The 14243-nt window shown below is 47.7% G+C and overlaps 1 protein-coding gene across 11 annotated transcripts in view; it reads right to left on the reverse strand.

Annotated features, from left to right (window-relative positions):
- PTPN3 (protein tyrosine phosphatase non-receptor type 3) overlaps nt 1-14243 on the reverse strand; it is a 103857-nt gene that overhangs the window by 44036 nt on the left and 45578 nt on the right. For 9 of the 11 annotated variants that reach the window (XM_037047564.1, XM_037047565.1, XM_037047567.1 and 6 more), the window contains 5 exons: nt 9333-9453; nt 8152-8239; nt 5341-5429; nt 4164-4227; nt 820-992 (listed from right to left, as the gene is read on the reverse strand). In XM_037047564.1, coding sequence (XP_036903459.1) covers nt 820-992; nt 4164-4227; nt 5341-5429; nt 8152-8239; nt 9333-9453 — 535 coding nt within the window. The remainder of the gene's footprint in view (nt 1-819; nt 993-4163; nt 4228-5340; nt 5430-8151; nt 8240-9332; nt 9454-14243) is intronic. The other 2 variants (XM_037047571.1, XM_037047568.1) reach the window with 1 other exon arrangement.

Raw genomic sequence — 14243 nt, forward strand, 5'->3', positions numbered from 1 at the left:
TTTCACACCAAAAATCAACCTAGACATTGTAAGAATCACTGATGAACAATGTCTGCTACATCTTATACTTAGAAGACAGTTTTAGGACAAATAAATACACAAAAATATAAACTGTATGGTTAGTTCGTTTAGAGAATAAGTCCTAATCTATAGTAAAAGATAAAAACTTATAGTGTAATTTCTTTTACTGTACTACTTATTAACTGCTTTGAGTCTTATTCTTGTAGATAATGTCATTTGAAGAATTAAATATAATTAAGTGCGTGCATGTACAAAGTAGGCACTAAATAATTATCAGTTATAATTATTACAGTTATGTCATGATTGTTATATATAACATATGCCAAAGTCAGTTGACCCTGGAAACCTTTAGTGCTGTTGATTTGTTCATTATTATGAAGCACCTCAGGGGATTAACAGTCTGTGGGAGAGGCTGTCTCAGTGGCAAGAGGCCAGGGAAGCCCGAGTGCGTGCCAGGCACCACGGTGACCCTGAGTCATGGCCACGTGCTTCCTGATTGTGACAGGGAGTGAGAGCAGCTGTAACTTCGGCTGCCTGGGAGCTCGGAGAACGGCAGGGTTGAGAAGGCAGAAACAAACGACGGGAATATGAGCAGCGTCTGAGTGTGTGCGGAAAGAGACACGGCTGCCCCCAGGGAGACCTGCAGCCACGGTCCCGACACCCACCAGCAGCTCTAGCTCCAGGGCCTGGGGCCTCCAGGCAACGGCGTCCCTCCCCCTGACTGAGGACCACCATGACCCAGGGGTGACCAGGACATGTTTACATCTCAGTCTAGCATAGAGACTATGATGTACTCACTTTTTGGGGTTCCTAGAGCCCAGCGTCCAGTACTGAGACAGAGCATTCTTTTCCTGAGGTAGTAGCTTCTTTGCCTGAAAGAATGTATGGTGCTCGACACAGGACTTCCACAAGTTTTTGCAAGATCGGTAATTTAACATGTTGAAGGCCACAATATGATCCCTGGATTCAGTCTGGGAGGAAGAACAGAGTAGAGATTTCATCTGCAGAGGTGCAGAAGCAGGGTCTCAGCATTTCCTACCACGTCGGTGGCAGCCAGGGAAGACTGACAGATGGCAGAAAAGCGGCCTCGCAAGGCCTTGGGCGCAGCCCGGGGCTACGGGGATCTCCGAGAGCCGGCTCTGTAAGCCATCTCATTAGTGGGAAGGACCACCAGGGCCTACTCTTCATCAGTATCTGTGGTCCGTCGTGAACACATTCACCTCAAGCACACGTACATTTCTAGGTTGGATATATTCGGAACAACCACGTAAGGGCTGTCTGGCACATTCTCTCCCCTGGAGAGATAAGCTTTCACCTCTCAGACAACAGGAACTTCATAATGCTTTAGATCGCTCTACTTGCTTCCCACGAAGCAGCGTTAAATCCAGCACTAACACATAAAAATCACTGTAATTATTTGCTTTACCTTCTGCCTACCTGAGTTTAGGATTTCTGTTTTCCTGTTACATTACCACCCCGTGCATTTCTGGGCCACCTTGACTCTTGTCCTGGGTGGTCAGGAGACCCAGATTCTAGCCCTACTTTCCTCTGGGCTTTGCTGTTCCTATTTCTAAGCCTCCACTGCGATGGGGAGCCGTGTTAGGTACATACTATCTTTGAAATCCTGGGAAACACTATGGACATAGTGACAGGAAGTGAAAAATGCACAGCATAACACGATGGAGAGTGGTGTCGTGGAACGAGCAGACAGCTCCGATTTGAATTCCAGTCCCTGCACTTTGTAGCTGCGGAAGCCTCAGCTTCCCCGCGGCTAAGCTGTTCTCCCTCGTGAATAAGCCGACTGAGCTGCTTGGGGAGCCGGAGCCTCTTAGGAGGTGTATGCAATGGCCGGCGTGCATGTGAAACGCATCGAGGGCAGGAACCGACCCTGCTGACTCTCCCGCTGCTCTCCTGTGCCGGGTCCTCTGACCAGTGCTCTTGCATTTAATCCTCACGATGCCCTGAGAAGTGGGCATTACTGCAGTTCTGTAAAGATGGTAACTTGGGCTGGCTCAGGTGAAGTAACCTGAATCCATCGTCTGACTCCAAAGCAAGTTACTTCTCCGGCCAGACAAGCAGAGTGAGTTACACAGAAAACTGCTAGGTCCTCCAGGCTCCGCGTTCTGCTTGCTTCCCGCCAAGTACCCTCTCTGTTCTGTGTGTGGCAAACTGCCTCCCCCAGGAAGGAGCTGGGGTGGCTAAAGTAAAAACGAGAAGCAGCGACCAGGATGGGGGTGTGGGTAGATCGACTTTGCCTCCTCGCACAACCAAAAGAAGGATAGTAACAAATTTAAAAACAAAAAACAACCTGAACTGCCAGAAAATCGGACTGTATAGAAGCCTGACAACCAAGGAGTTAAAGAAGAAACATTCACCCAGACCGGTAGGAGGGGTGGAGACGGGCAGCTGGGTGGAGAGGACTTGCAGCAAGGCAGCTGCGGGCAGCCCAGATGACCCCACATTCGCATGCAGATAAATGCAGAGGAACAACTAGGGAGCAAGACAGACCACGCAACCCAGGGTTTCAGAAGGGAAAAGAGAGTCTTAAAACCTCTGACTGAAAATACCTGTGGGGGTTGAGGCAGCGGGAGAAACTCCTAGCCTCATTAGAGAGTTCATTGGAGAGATCTACAGGGCCCGACATACACAAACCCACCCATCCAGGAATCAGCACTGGAAGGGCCCAATTTGATTGTGGGTAGTGGAGGAAGTGGCTGAAAGCTGGCAGAGAGCAGAGCAAGCAGCACTGTTCCCTCTTGGACCCCTCCCCCGCACACAGCACCACAGTGCAGAAATGTGGGTTGCCTCGCCCTGGTGAATACCTAAGGCTCCGCCCCTTACTACTAACAGGTGTGCTGATATAAAAAAATATAGCCCAAATGAGAGAAAAGATCAAAGCTCCAGAAAAAAATACAACTAACTGATGAAGACATAGCCAACTTATCAGATGCAGAGTTCAAAACACCGGTAATCAGGATGCTCCCAGAAATGGTTGCATATGGTTGCAAAATAGAGCAAAAAGTGAAGGCTATGAAAGTGAAATAAAGGAAAAATGCATAGGGAACCAACAGTGAAGGGAAGGAAACTGGGACTCAAATCAATGAATGGTTAGGAGCGGAAAGAAGAAATAAACATTCAACCAGAGCAGAATGAAGGAACAAGAGTTCAAAAAAATGAGGAGAGGCTTAGGAACCTCCAGGACATCTTTAAACATTCTGAATCATAGGGGTGCCAAAAGGAGAAGAGGAAGAACAAGAAATTGAAAACTTATTTGAAAAGATAATGAAAGAGAACTTCCCTAATCTGGCAAAGGAAATAGACTTCCAGGAAGTCAAGGAAGCTCAGAGAGTCCCAAAGAAGTTGAACCCAGGGAAGCACACACCAAAGGACATTACCCAAGATTAAAGATCAGGGAAGAATCTTAAAAGCAGCAAGAGAAAAGGAGAGTTACCTACAAAGGAGTTCCCATCAGACAGTCAGCTGCCTTCTCAAAAGAGACCTTGCAGGCAAGAAGGGGCTGGAAAGAAGTATTCCAAGTCATGAAAGGCAAGGACCTACATCCAAGATTGCTCTATCCAGCAAAGCTTTCATTTAGAATGGAAGGGCAGATAAAGTGCTTCTCAGATAAGGTCAAGTTAAAGGAGTCCATCATCAACTAGACCTTTCTTATATGAAATGTTAAAAAAGGCTCATCTAAGAAAAAGAGTAAGATCAAAACCACAAAAGAGCAAAATGACAACAAACTTACAACTACCAACGATTGAACCTAAAAAAATCCTAAAAACAAAAACAAATGAACTAAGCAAACAACTAGAGGAATAGATGAAAAGAAATAGAGATCACATGGAGGGTTATCAGTGGGGAGGGGAAGGGAGGAGAACAGGGGGAAAGGTAGAGGGAATAAGAAGCATAATTAGTAGGTACAAAATAGACAGGGGGAGTTAGGAATAGTATAGGAAATGAAGAAACCAAAGAACTTATATGTATGACCCATGGACATGAACTAAGGTGGGGGAATGATGGTGAGGGGGAGTACAAGGTGGAGGGGAACAAAGGGGAGAAAAAACACGACAATTGTAATAGCATAATCAATAAAGTATATTTAAAAAACGAGAAGCAAAGCAAGCATAGATATAACTCACCTGTTTTTGGCGTTGTTGTATAAAGAACTTTTTCCTTTTGAAAGAAATTTTTAGGATGTTCACCCTGCAAAAAGGAAAACACAGGAAAAAAAAAACACAGGAAAGCATTCAAGGATCAGCTGGGCTGCAGCTGATGCCTCCCAGTGAAAGTCCTCTAGTCCTTGATGGGGGTGACCGGAGTTTACTTCAGTGTGGAAATGACTGCGGCCCCACAGCCTCAGCCAAACACCAAGCAGCTGACTGAAGCCGAGTATCACATAAGGGCCCCTGGATTATGATGCAGCTTTTAAATCACAGGAGCTACGGGCAGCACGCTCTTTGCTGTCAGCTGCTTTTGTGACCGAGCGGCTCTGCATGAGCTGGTGTGGGCCTGGGGAAGACAGGTGAGGGCAGTGTGGAGCCACAGAAAGAGGACAGACAGAGCAGCCGGACCCAGACTCACATCCCAGCCGAGTTGCTTAACTCTTGTTATTTATAGCTGTGCATCCGGTAGCCTCCTGATTGTTGGTGTAGCAACACAATCAAGGCCACCATTAACTGCGCATTTTTCATATGCCTGGTCCCCTACCGAACGCTTTCCAAGCAGTCCCTCAACTAAGCCCTGCACCAAGTCCTGAAAAGGATGTTTTATTAGATGCAGTTTTCAGACAAGGAAACTGAGGCTCCGAAAAATCACCTAAGTGCTCAACTAGGAATACCTGAAGCCAGCATCAGAGTCTGTGTTCCTATGTTCTCCACTAGGAAGCCTTTCCTACACACTCCTCTGGTGAGGATTCAGGTCTTGGGTCCCCTGAGTTTTGGGACCAGAAATGAACCCTTGTAAAAGTCCAATTAATAACTAAGCAACCACATTGAAAATACACTTCCTTCCCAGAGAAACTTCTCTGACTTCTGGTCAATGCAGTGCCCAGGCTTCCTCATCTCCAAAACCTGCCCTACACCATTTCATCCACGTTTCCACTGAGCATCTCAAACCATAGGGTGACCGGGGGTGGGGAGGGGATGCCAATGGAAACACACATTCCCGAGTTCTGAATCTGGATCCAATTCAGAGATCAGAGGTAAACTCTCGGGAGAAAGTCTCTATCCCCACGTTTAAAATTAAAGGTAACATTACTTTTGCTCAGCATATTTTAAAAGCACAATGCAGGAATGATTAGAACCAGTTTGTACTTACCAAGGGTAGAAACTCGTGCAAATATATTTGCGGTACACAGCAATGCCCCCAGAAGCAATCCCAATCATTAGATCCAAGTTGTGCAGATCCTGTCAAGAGGAAGACCTCAGATTCACAGCACGTTACGGTCAGGCTCGTGTCCTCTGGTGCCTTGAGCACCCACGCTTTTATAAACAGCAACTTGCATGAACTTCAAAGGCAAAATGTCATGGTGAAGAGGCAAAAATCCCATCTCAACACACACTTAAGATCCAGGTACTCAGCACCAGATTCTTCTAAAGTGAATGCACACTGCCTGAGACCTGCTTCACCAGTTTCAAAAGTTACCGGGCTAGCTCACTCATTCCACCGAATCACTGAAACAAAATTCGATTTGACCTTTTCACCAATTAGTAGTAGATATCACATGAAAATCAGAAAGCTCTTATGCCCTGCACAGCTTTATATAAACCTTGACTCTCACCACTGGAAAGGTTTAGCTATTATAATGAAGTGTATATCCACTGACTTTAAATCCAGTGAAAACAGAAACATTGCTTATAAATCCAGTAAATTTGACATTTATAAAGAACCTATGTGCTAGGCATTGCTGTAGATAATGAAGATACGGAAGAAAGATGCAGCTCCATTAAGCTATTTAAATCCGTTTGGGAACATGGTGAGTACGTGTACATAAAATTTTCAAACAAAACAGTTCCTTCCCTTAAGTTATCTATATACCTATTTACCCAGATACTTGTAATTACAAGGAAAGAGCAGAGTTTGACTCGGATGGCACTTACTAGCTGTGTCATTTCGGACTACTGAGCCTTAATGTTTCCTTTTATGCGACAAGGATTATCGAACCCACCTCCAAGGGTTTACCAGGCTGAGATTAGAGAATATAACTAAAGGTCGTAGGACACGGCTTTTTAAAAAAATGGTGTGAATTTGATGAATCAGAGACTGGCCAATGAAAACAGTGCCGATATAGTGAGAATCCAGGGAGTAGACACTGACGAGCACCCAACTGAAATCACATGCTTAAGCAAAAGCAAATTTGTTTGGTGGAAACCAGGGTTGCATTTTAACGTGACACCTGGGATCAAAATATAGGGGAAAATACTAGGCAGGCAGGACAAACAAATGAGCAAATAAAATAAAAACTGAGTGCAGAACAAGGACATAAACGAATGGCTTGGGTGGGCAGCGACCTGGGTTTCAAATCTGCTGGCTCTATGGTCTGTCAGTCTGGACTTCAACCCAGCAGCATGGACAGTTACTGACCACTCAACTCCCACGCCCATCCCCATAGCTCCCAGCTCCCCTTGTACAAGGCAGGGCCATTTGACTAGTTCTGGCTGATGTGCTAACGTCAGAAGTGACAGTGTGTCTCCTCTGAGCCAGGTCATGTAAGAGCTGGTGTGCAGCCTCCAGCCTCCTCTCCTCGAGATGAGCACGAGGCCTTGAGCTGAGAGGCTGAAGCCACAGCCAAGAGCAGCTGAGACTGCTGAGTCACCCTTGGAGGAGGGCGGTCCTGGAGAGGCAGCAAGGCCCACTGCAGACTCTGAGCTCCTGAGAAGCTCTGCGGAGTCAAGTCTGAGATTCAGGGGGTTCCAGCTGATGCAGCATAACTGGGGGTGACCCAGCTGCCTCTGGTCCTGTGGAGCTGTCAGCCAGACGGGTAATCACCTGGCCTCAGGACCCCTGTGGGGGGCACTGGGGCTGGGGAGAACATGGATCAATTCAGGCAGATACCAAGCCTACTTTAGTTCTCCACAATGTTCCACTAGCAACAGAATATAATTTGCAACTAGGACTTAGTGGTCAAGTCTCAAAGTTGATATTTTCTAAGATCCAGTATCTTTTTCCTACTTTCTTCCCTATGTTATAACGTGTCTGCCACAGTTTTGGGACTGAACAGTGTCTTGCTATGAATTGCAAAAATATTATATAGATATAAAATTTGGTCATTTCCTCAAATTTCCTGAGCTTCAGTTTTCTCATCTGCAAAATAAGATAATTAGAATACTAACTTCATGAGGTTCCTGTAATTTTTAAAGGGGACCTCATGGTCTCATATGAGAACACCTGGAACAATGGCCAGTACATATCAGGTGTTCGGCCAATATTGGCTTCCTTTTGGATACGATGTGGGCCAATTACAGGCAGAAAGAGGAAAGGCCAGCTATCAATCAGACAGTGCTGGGGTCATGCACTGAAGCTACTACTTACGTGCTCTAAGTCCCTTTGAAAAGTCTGTATCGGTTTCTCCAACTGTGAAATGGGAGTAACGATAACACCTCATGGGAAATAAATAAACTACTGCGTGACAGACAGAAACTGCTCAAGAAATAATAGATACTAGTCAATTTTATTAAAAAACTCACAACCAACTTAAAATATGAATGTCCATAATCACATAACTTAAAAAATAATACTATTTGTGTCATTAGTTCTAATTTGAGCAGTGCTGAGATTAAATAGTAGAAACCTTAGCTCATTAAAGTGTTACTTAGAAAACAGTTCTTGGCTTCTTCATCCGTAATATAAAAGGGCCACACAAAAGTTACCTGTTTGTAATCCTCTGACCCTCGCCTGAGATAAAGCCTTCAGTACAAAGGCAAACATGAAAAAAAGCAACTGAATAAATAACCAGCAAAACTCATTACTTTATAAACTTCCAAACATCTGAAAAAAAAAAAGGTTTTGTGAGGTTTGTCTCGTTGCATTTTTTTGTTTGTTTTGCAAATGAAAAAGTTTCAGAAGATGTTTTCAAATTTTCAGAAATTAAAACCATTTTTTGAAGCAAAATGTGCCCGGGGCACCTACCCGGCCACTGTGCAGCTCCACTCCGTAGAAGTCGAGGGTCCGCGCTATGTTGATGAAGCAGGATTCAGCTTCCGATTGCTTCAGCCCACTAGAGGAGAGAGGAGATCCAGAGTTTACCCAATAGAGGATGTTAACTCCCAGGTTAAAAATTAATACAAACCTCAAAAAATCTGAGAGCATTACTCTAAAGTTACTAACTGCCTTATGTTACTAATCTTAATCTAAATCTATATTCTACTAAACCAGGTTTTCCCTCTTGTCCACTGAGCAAGACTTCAGCTAGCCCACCCATTTCTTTACTAAATAATACTTCTCATTCAGCAGGCTCTCAATATTCAGACACAGAAGACGGTCATCTCCCGGAATTTGCGACCTACTTATTCCCAGTTGCTTAATAGGTGCTCTTGAGGTCTTTCTGCCTTTATCCACCCTTTAAGCAGCCGCCTCAAACTCCCAAACGTCACTGTACTATTTTAGGACGCTGGTTCTGCCTGGGGAGCAATTCTGGGAGAGGACTGGCAGAGCCTTTTCGAAGGGACGCCGGGTGGCTGGCCTTTGCTTTTATGGCCTTCCCAAGCACATGGGGTCCCTTGAGGCCCAGCCTTCCACTTGGGGGGCTGGGGAGCTACCATAACTGAGGCGAGGAAAGTGGAGGCCCAGTGGGCTGTGTCTGTTGCAGAAACAGCTTGGCCCGAGTCAGTGCAAAAGCCTGGGGTTCCCTTCTGGGAGTGAGGCAACCTCCTGAGCTGAGGCTAGAGAGGGCTTCGGACTGCCCCAGCCTGTCAGCATTTCTGTCCATCAGCCTGTGTATTCAATCCTACCTGAGGAACAGCCCATTTTATTAAATGGGGTAAACCATGAAAAGGTTTGCCTGGTAGGGCCAGGGTGGGGGGCCGTCTTTTAAAAATGGACCTGTCCTTGAGGAGTTAACCGATTTCAACAAGAGCCTAAAAGAGAACACAGCAAATAGCCCTAAGCTCTTGCTGCATTTTTACACTTCACAGAAGGCCAGTTATGCCAGATATACATGCCCTCATAAAGCTCAAAGGCCCACAAACCCCCGACATCTTGAAAGAGGACTCGTGAACAAAAGGGAGAGGAGAACACAGCCAACACAGGGCATGTGGGACGGACAGCACCCAACCCCCGCCCCCAAAGTAGGCCACCCTCCCTCCTCTCACCTGTGCTGCTCGTGGAGCGATTCCACCTTCGTTAAAAAGTCTTCGTTCTGATCTGGTATAAACTGACTATCGCAAAGATAGCCCGGCTGATGAACGCAAGGATCATGATCTCCAAAATGAGCTATCAAGACAGAAGGAGGAGGAAACTGCCTTTTCAACGTGGTCTGGATTTACAAGCATCTATGGCATCAGACGAAAAACACAGGTTGGAAATATTCTCCCCCAAGGCTCTGCCACCACAGGAACCTGAGCTCCCCATTAGCTCCGGAATCCACGTTTATTCCCTGAACTCTCCCTGTGGGCGAGGCCTGCCCACGTGCGCTCCAACCGCACGCTCCTGGTCCCTGAGGCCACACGAGGGGGAAGGAGGAGACTGTCTGAGTCTAGGGCCTTCCTAGTCTCGTCCATGGCTGGTCCACACAGCACTCTGTGTCCCCACCCCTGGGTAGAGAAGAGAACCCACTCAGAAAAATGCCACTCTGCATGCCAGGCACTGGGCAGGCTCCTGCAGTGCCCCGCGGTCACTGAACCCTGGGCCCACCTGCTCCAAAAGACGAGGGAGGGCAGAGAGGGGCCATGCTGACCTTCTCACTGCCTGCATCCTGATTCAGTCCTGGAATCCAGGAGGCACAGAAGGGAGGGAACTAAGATGTGTTCAGAGGCCGTGGGGGGAGGGGCATGAGGAATGGGGGTGGGTGGGGCTGAAGGATCTAGGCCCTGGCAAGGCTGAGGGGAGAGTTTTGGGGGAGAGGGAAACATTCTCAGGGGGAGTCAGAAGAAAGGAAGACAGGTATTGGGGCTGTCAGAGAAATACTTTTGGGGACCTGCAGCCAGAGAGGGAAGAGAAAAGGGGGCGCCTCACAGAGGAACTCCCAGACTGGCCCCTGGTCCAGATGGCACTGCTCCCCCGCCCCCTCGGACCCTGGACTGTCCTCTGCAGACACGGCCCACTGAGCTCTGTGGTGTGATGCGCATTCCTGACAGCTGGGCAGCGCTCAACCCGTGCAGGGGCTCTTGGCTGCCCTGGGGACTCACGCCACCCGGGCGTCTGGACGGCGGAGGAGACTGGGAAAGAGGACCCTGGGCGGGCACCCAAGAGCACCTACTTCCTTTCCCCAAGATTCAGTGTTTCCATCTGCATAAAAACAGGAGAGAGACAACTTCTAGCTCTGATGGGCAATTAATCTAGTATTTCATTTTCTTGACAAAATAAAAAAGACTATTTTTCATCTGTTTCTGAAAAATATGATTTTTCCAAAGGTTTTAATGAATTCTTCCTGCAGCTGGCTTCAATGCCAGGGGGCTTCTGAAGACTCACGAGGCTCTCGGAGCACCCGTTCAACACAGGTTTCCAAAGCAAACACAACTCCTTTTTCACAAAGACCTGGACTGGGGAGGACCAGGGCAGTGCTTCACGGCCAGTCCCAGAAGGATGTGAGCCAGGTGGCTGCTCAGGTGGCTTTCAAACACAAAGTCAGATGCAAGGTATCTCTCTTTACATCCACTCAGCCTTGCAGACCCTCAACTGTTATCATACACAAGGGCCACTCTTTGAGATCACACAGTAATGAAGGGAGCTATTTCCTCCATATGCTGTTCCTCGAGGGCTGGGAGTGGGTCTGAATAATCTTTAGGGCCTAGATCCTAGGCAAGGCACACAGTAGGTGCTCAGAGATGTGGTACCTGGCACTGACTTGTAGACAGGCTACTGCAAAGGTCACTTTTTGAAGGGGAGGAAGATGGAAAGCCCAGCGGCCTATGCATGTGGACGTGGCTAAGTGTAGCCCATAGGCCGTGACAACCAGCCAGGTGAGGCTAAGCTGTGGACAGAAGTGTCAAGGCTGTATGTTGTCAGCACAGTGTGGCTTACAAGTGATTTTGTGCACAGTGAAGTGATCAGCAGTGCATTTATAGGAAGTGATTTAGATGCCCTGGCAGAGTCTTCAATGAGGAGAGCTCGAGAAAGCTTAAGAATCCCCTCATCCAAACCCCTCATGTGAAAGGGGGAGAAATGAAGGTCCAGAGCAGAGAAGGGACTTGCCCCAATCACAGAGCCACTTATCAGCATTTTGGATCAGAACCCAGGTGACCTACACCTCAGCCAGTGCTCCTACCCACCCACCAGCCTGCCTGCCAGGCCTGAGCTGTTGTTGGCCATTTGCCAATGACAGTGGTGACATCCCCAAAGGGCAACCAAATGCTGCAAATGATTTTCCTGAGCCTCCTGCAGAGTCCTACTAAATTTTACTCTGTTGGTTTCATTAGCTCAGAAGATCCTCTTGGATCCTGACTTGGTCATCCATTGTTTCACTAACAGTCCCAGCCCCAAGATGAACAGCAAGGTTTTCTCTTTAGTCAAGTCATCGACAAACATCTGAACGTAACACAGGGCCAATGAACCTCCTTGTAGGGAGGTTTCAAGACTTCAAGATTTTCCCTTGAAACCTTCAAATCTTCCTCGGCTCCTCTGTGCAGAGTCCTGTGCTAACCACTAGAGGGGAACAACATTAACAGCCACACACAAAGATTTGCAAGGCACAGAGTGGTTCCCACTTTGACTTCAAGGACATCATTGCAGGAGATGCTCCTGACGACCCAGTGGGAGGCCACGTGTCCCTCCCCATTAAACAGATCATGGACCTGGGACTGACGGAGGGACCTGCCCACTGTCGCTCAGCTGGTAACTCAGAGGCTGGACTCTGAGCACAGCCCACACTGCACATTTACTACACCACATGCCCAGCCGATGTGTGCCAAAGCTAATGATGGCAGGAAGAAAAAGAAATAAGGGACTTGTCTTTTAAGTCCCAAGCATTCTTCTGGCTCATATTTTGTATTTTGTAAAAAAGACAGAGTATGTCACAGGAACTCAAATGCGTGGCATTTCAAGCTATTCCTCCACCTCCCACTTGGGCTTTGAGGCTCTTCCAGACTCTGTCCTCTCCTTCCCAGTCAGGATGCAGCACAGCCTCTGTGCTCAGCCTCAGGGCCAGCATCATCCAGTCTGGCCCTGCCTTCCCAGCAGGCTGCGGGCCCCCTTGTGTAGAGCAGCCGGCCGCCTGTGTGTGCACAGTGAGCCTCGTGCAGCACCCACATGTGCCATAGACTCAGAGGGCATTATGGAGTAAATACGTATTTCTAAAAACATTATTCTTCGAGCCTCGTAAACTCCTGACAAGAGCCAGCAATCTTCCACCATTGACTTTTCGGGTATCTCACCCACAGATCACTTGTCTTATCCAGTAGGAAAATGTGCCTTTCGACCGCTGATTGGCTGCTCATTGGTAGGTAGGGCTTGTCTTCATAATAGACACCTGTCTTGGAACAATGTTGCAAAATGTACCAGATAAAATGTAGGCGTTCCCTTTGATCCAGCAATTTCGTATCTAAAAATTAACGCTACAGAAGTGTATCTACAGAGTACAGAAAAAAATGTATTTACTGAGGGTGGAGGAATAAAGAACTGGTCCTTAAAACGGCTGCGTGACGTCCATGATATTATTTAGCAAGACCATCGAGCTACTATTTCCGCCGAAGCCCGTCTGCACTTTTTAGATGCTAACAACCTTCTTTAGCCCCAACCCATCAGTCTCTTGCGGAATGGAACCTGAGGACTGAAGCTTAAAATAAGATTTTTTTCTATTCTTAAATTTTACTCCAAATAGAATTTGTTTGTGACAGGCAGTACTTTCTAAAAGCTTTCTACCAGACAGACACGGACATGCAGTAATAGTACACTTGCCACGTGCCACGCACCGTTCTAAGGCCTATTTCCGTATTAACCCATCCCATCTTCACTACAACCCTCTGAGGTTGGTCCTCTGGGCATCCCCACCCGATGGATGAAGAAGCTGAGGCTGGAGGGGCTCAAGGTCACGCAGGTGCAAGTGGAAGAAGCAAAACTCAGGCAACATGGCTTGTCTGTGCTCTCACGGACTCGGTTAACAGCAACTGTCCAACTATGAAACGCTCGTAGTTGTAGATCACCTTCACACATGCTGTTTGACCAAGGAGTCATATTGCAAACTGTCACAATCACCATCATCACCTCCATCTCAACGGTGAAAAAAATCGAGATTCATGTGAGTGACAAACGCAGAAGCCGGGATTTAAATCAAGCCCGACTGCGTAGTGCATCCTTTCCAGTGTTCCTGTCCCTTGAACCTAAAGCTCCGGCTGTGAGCACCCTCTGAGGCGTGGGAAAGCGTGGTCACCCCAGCTGACCAGCCTGGCAGACACGGAGTCCCTGAGGTCAAGAGAGCCATACACATGGAGCCACCCAGTGATGTGCCATTTCCCACACAGATATGACGTGGCCAGGTCTATTCTCAACATACCTCAGGGAAAGGCGAAGTTTCAAACCCGCCCAGGCCAACCTCAGCAACCTCCTCTCGGTTTCCCATTGGGGAGAAGGAGAGGCAGGCTACACAGACAGACTAACACTGGGTCTTGTCTCACTAGTGAGCAGGGTCACTGTTAAACGTCTTCCACTTCCTGGTGTTACGCAGGTCGGCAGGCAAGCTGCAGGCCCACCACCTTGCTCTTCGCCTCTCCCATTTCTGTTCTTTGCTGCTGGGGCAGCAGGCAGACTTCAGGCCACCTCAGGAGTCTCCATCAGCCTTCTCTTGCTACCCTGCCTCTTCTGAGACCTCAGTAGGGTGCGCAGTTCAGCCACACCTGCTCGATGCCTGGCCCATCTTGCTTTCTCAACTCTCTACCATGCGGTCAGCCAAGAAGGTAGCAGGCCTAGACGGTGTGGGGCTTAGGAGAAAGTAGAGGGCCCTTCTTAAGTCCTGAGCTTCCACACGGCTCTGCACAAGCTTTCTGTGGGCATCCTGTGCTGGCGCCACACAGCAAACTAACCACAAAGCCGTACTTCGCCCTCCACCTGGCGGGTCGCCTTTTCTCCGC

Source organism: Sturnira hondurensis, unplaced genomic scaffold (assembly GCF_014824575.4).
Source record: "Sturnira hondurensis isolate 20B ecotype Veracruz unplaced genomic scaffold, ASM1482457v3 Scaffold0006013, whole genome shotgun sequence".
In the NCBI taxonomy this organism is placed as follows: domain Eukaryota; kingdom Metazoa; phylum Chordata; class Mammalia; order Chiroptera; family Phyllostomidae; genus Sturnira; species Sturnira hondurensis.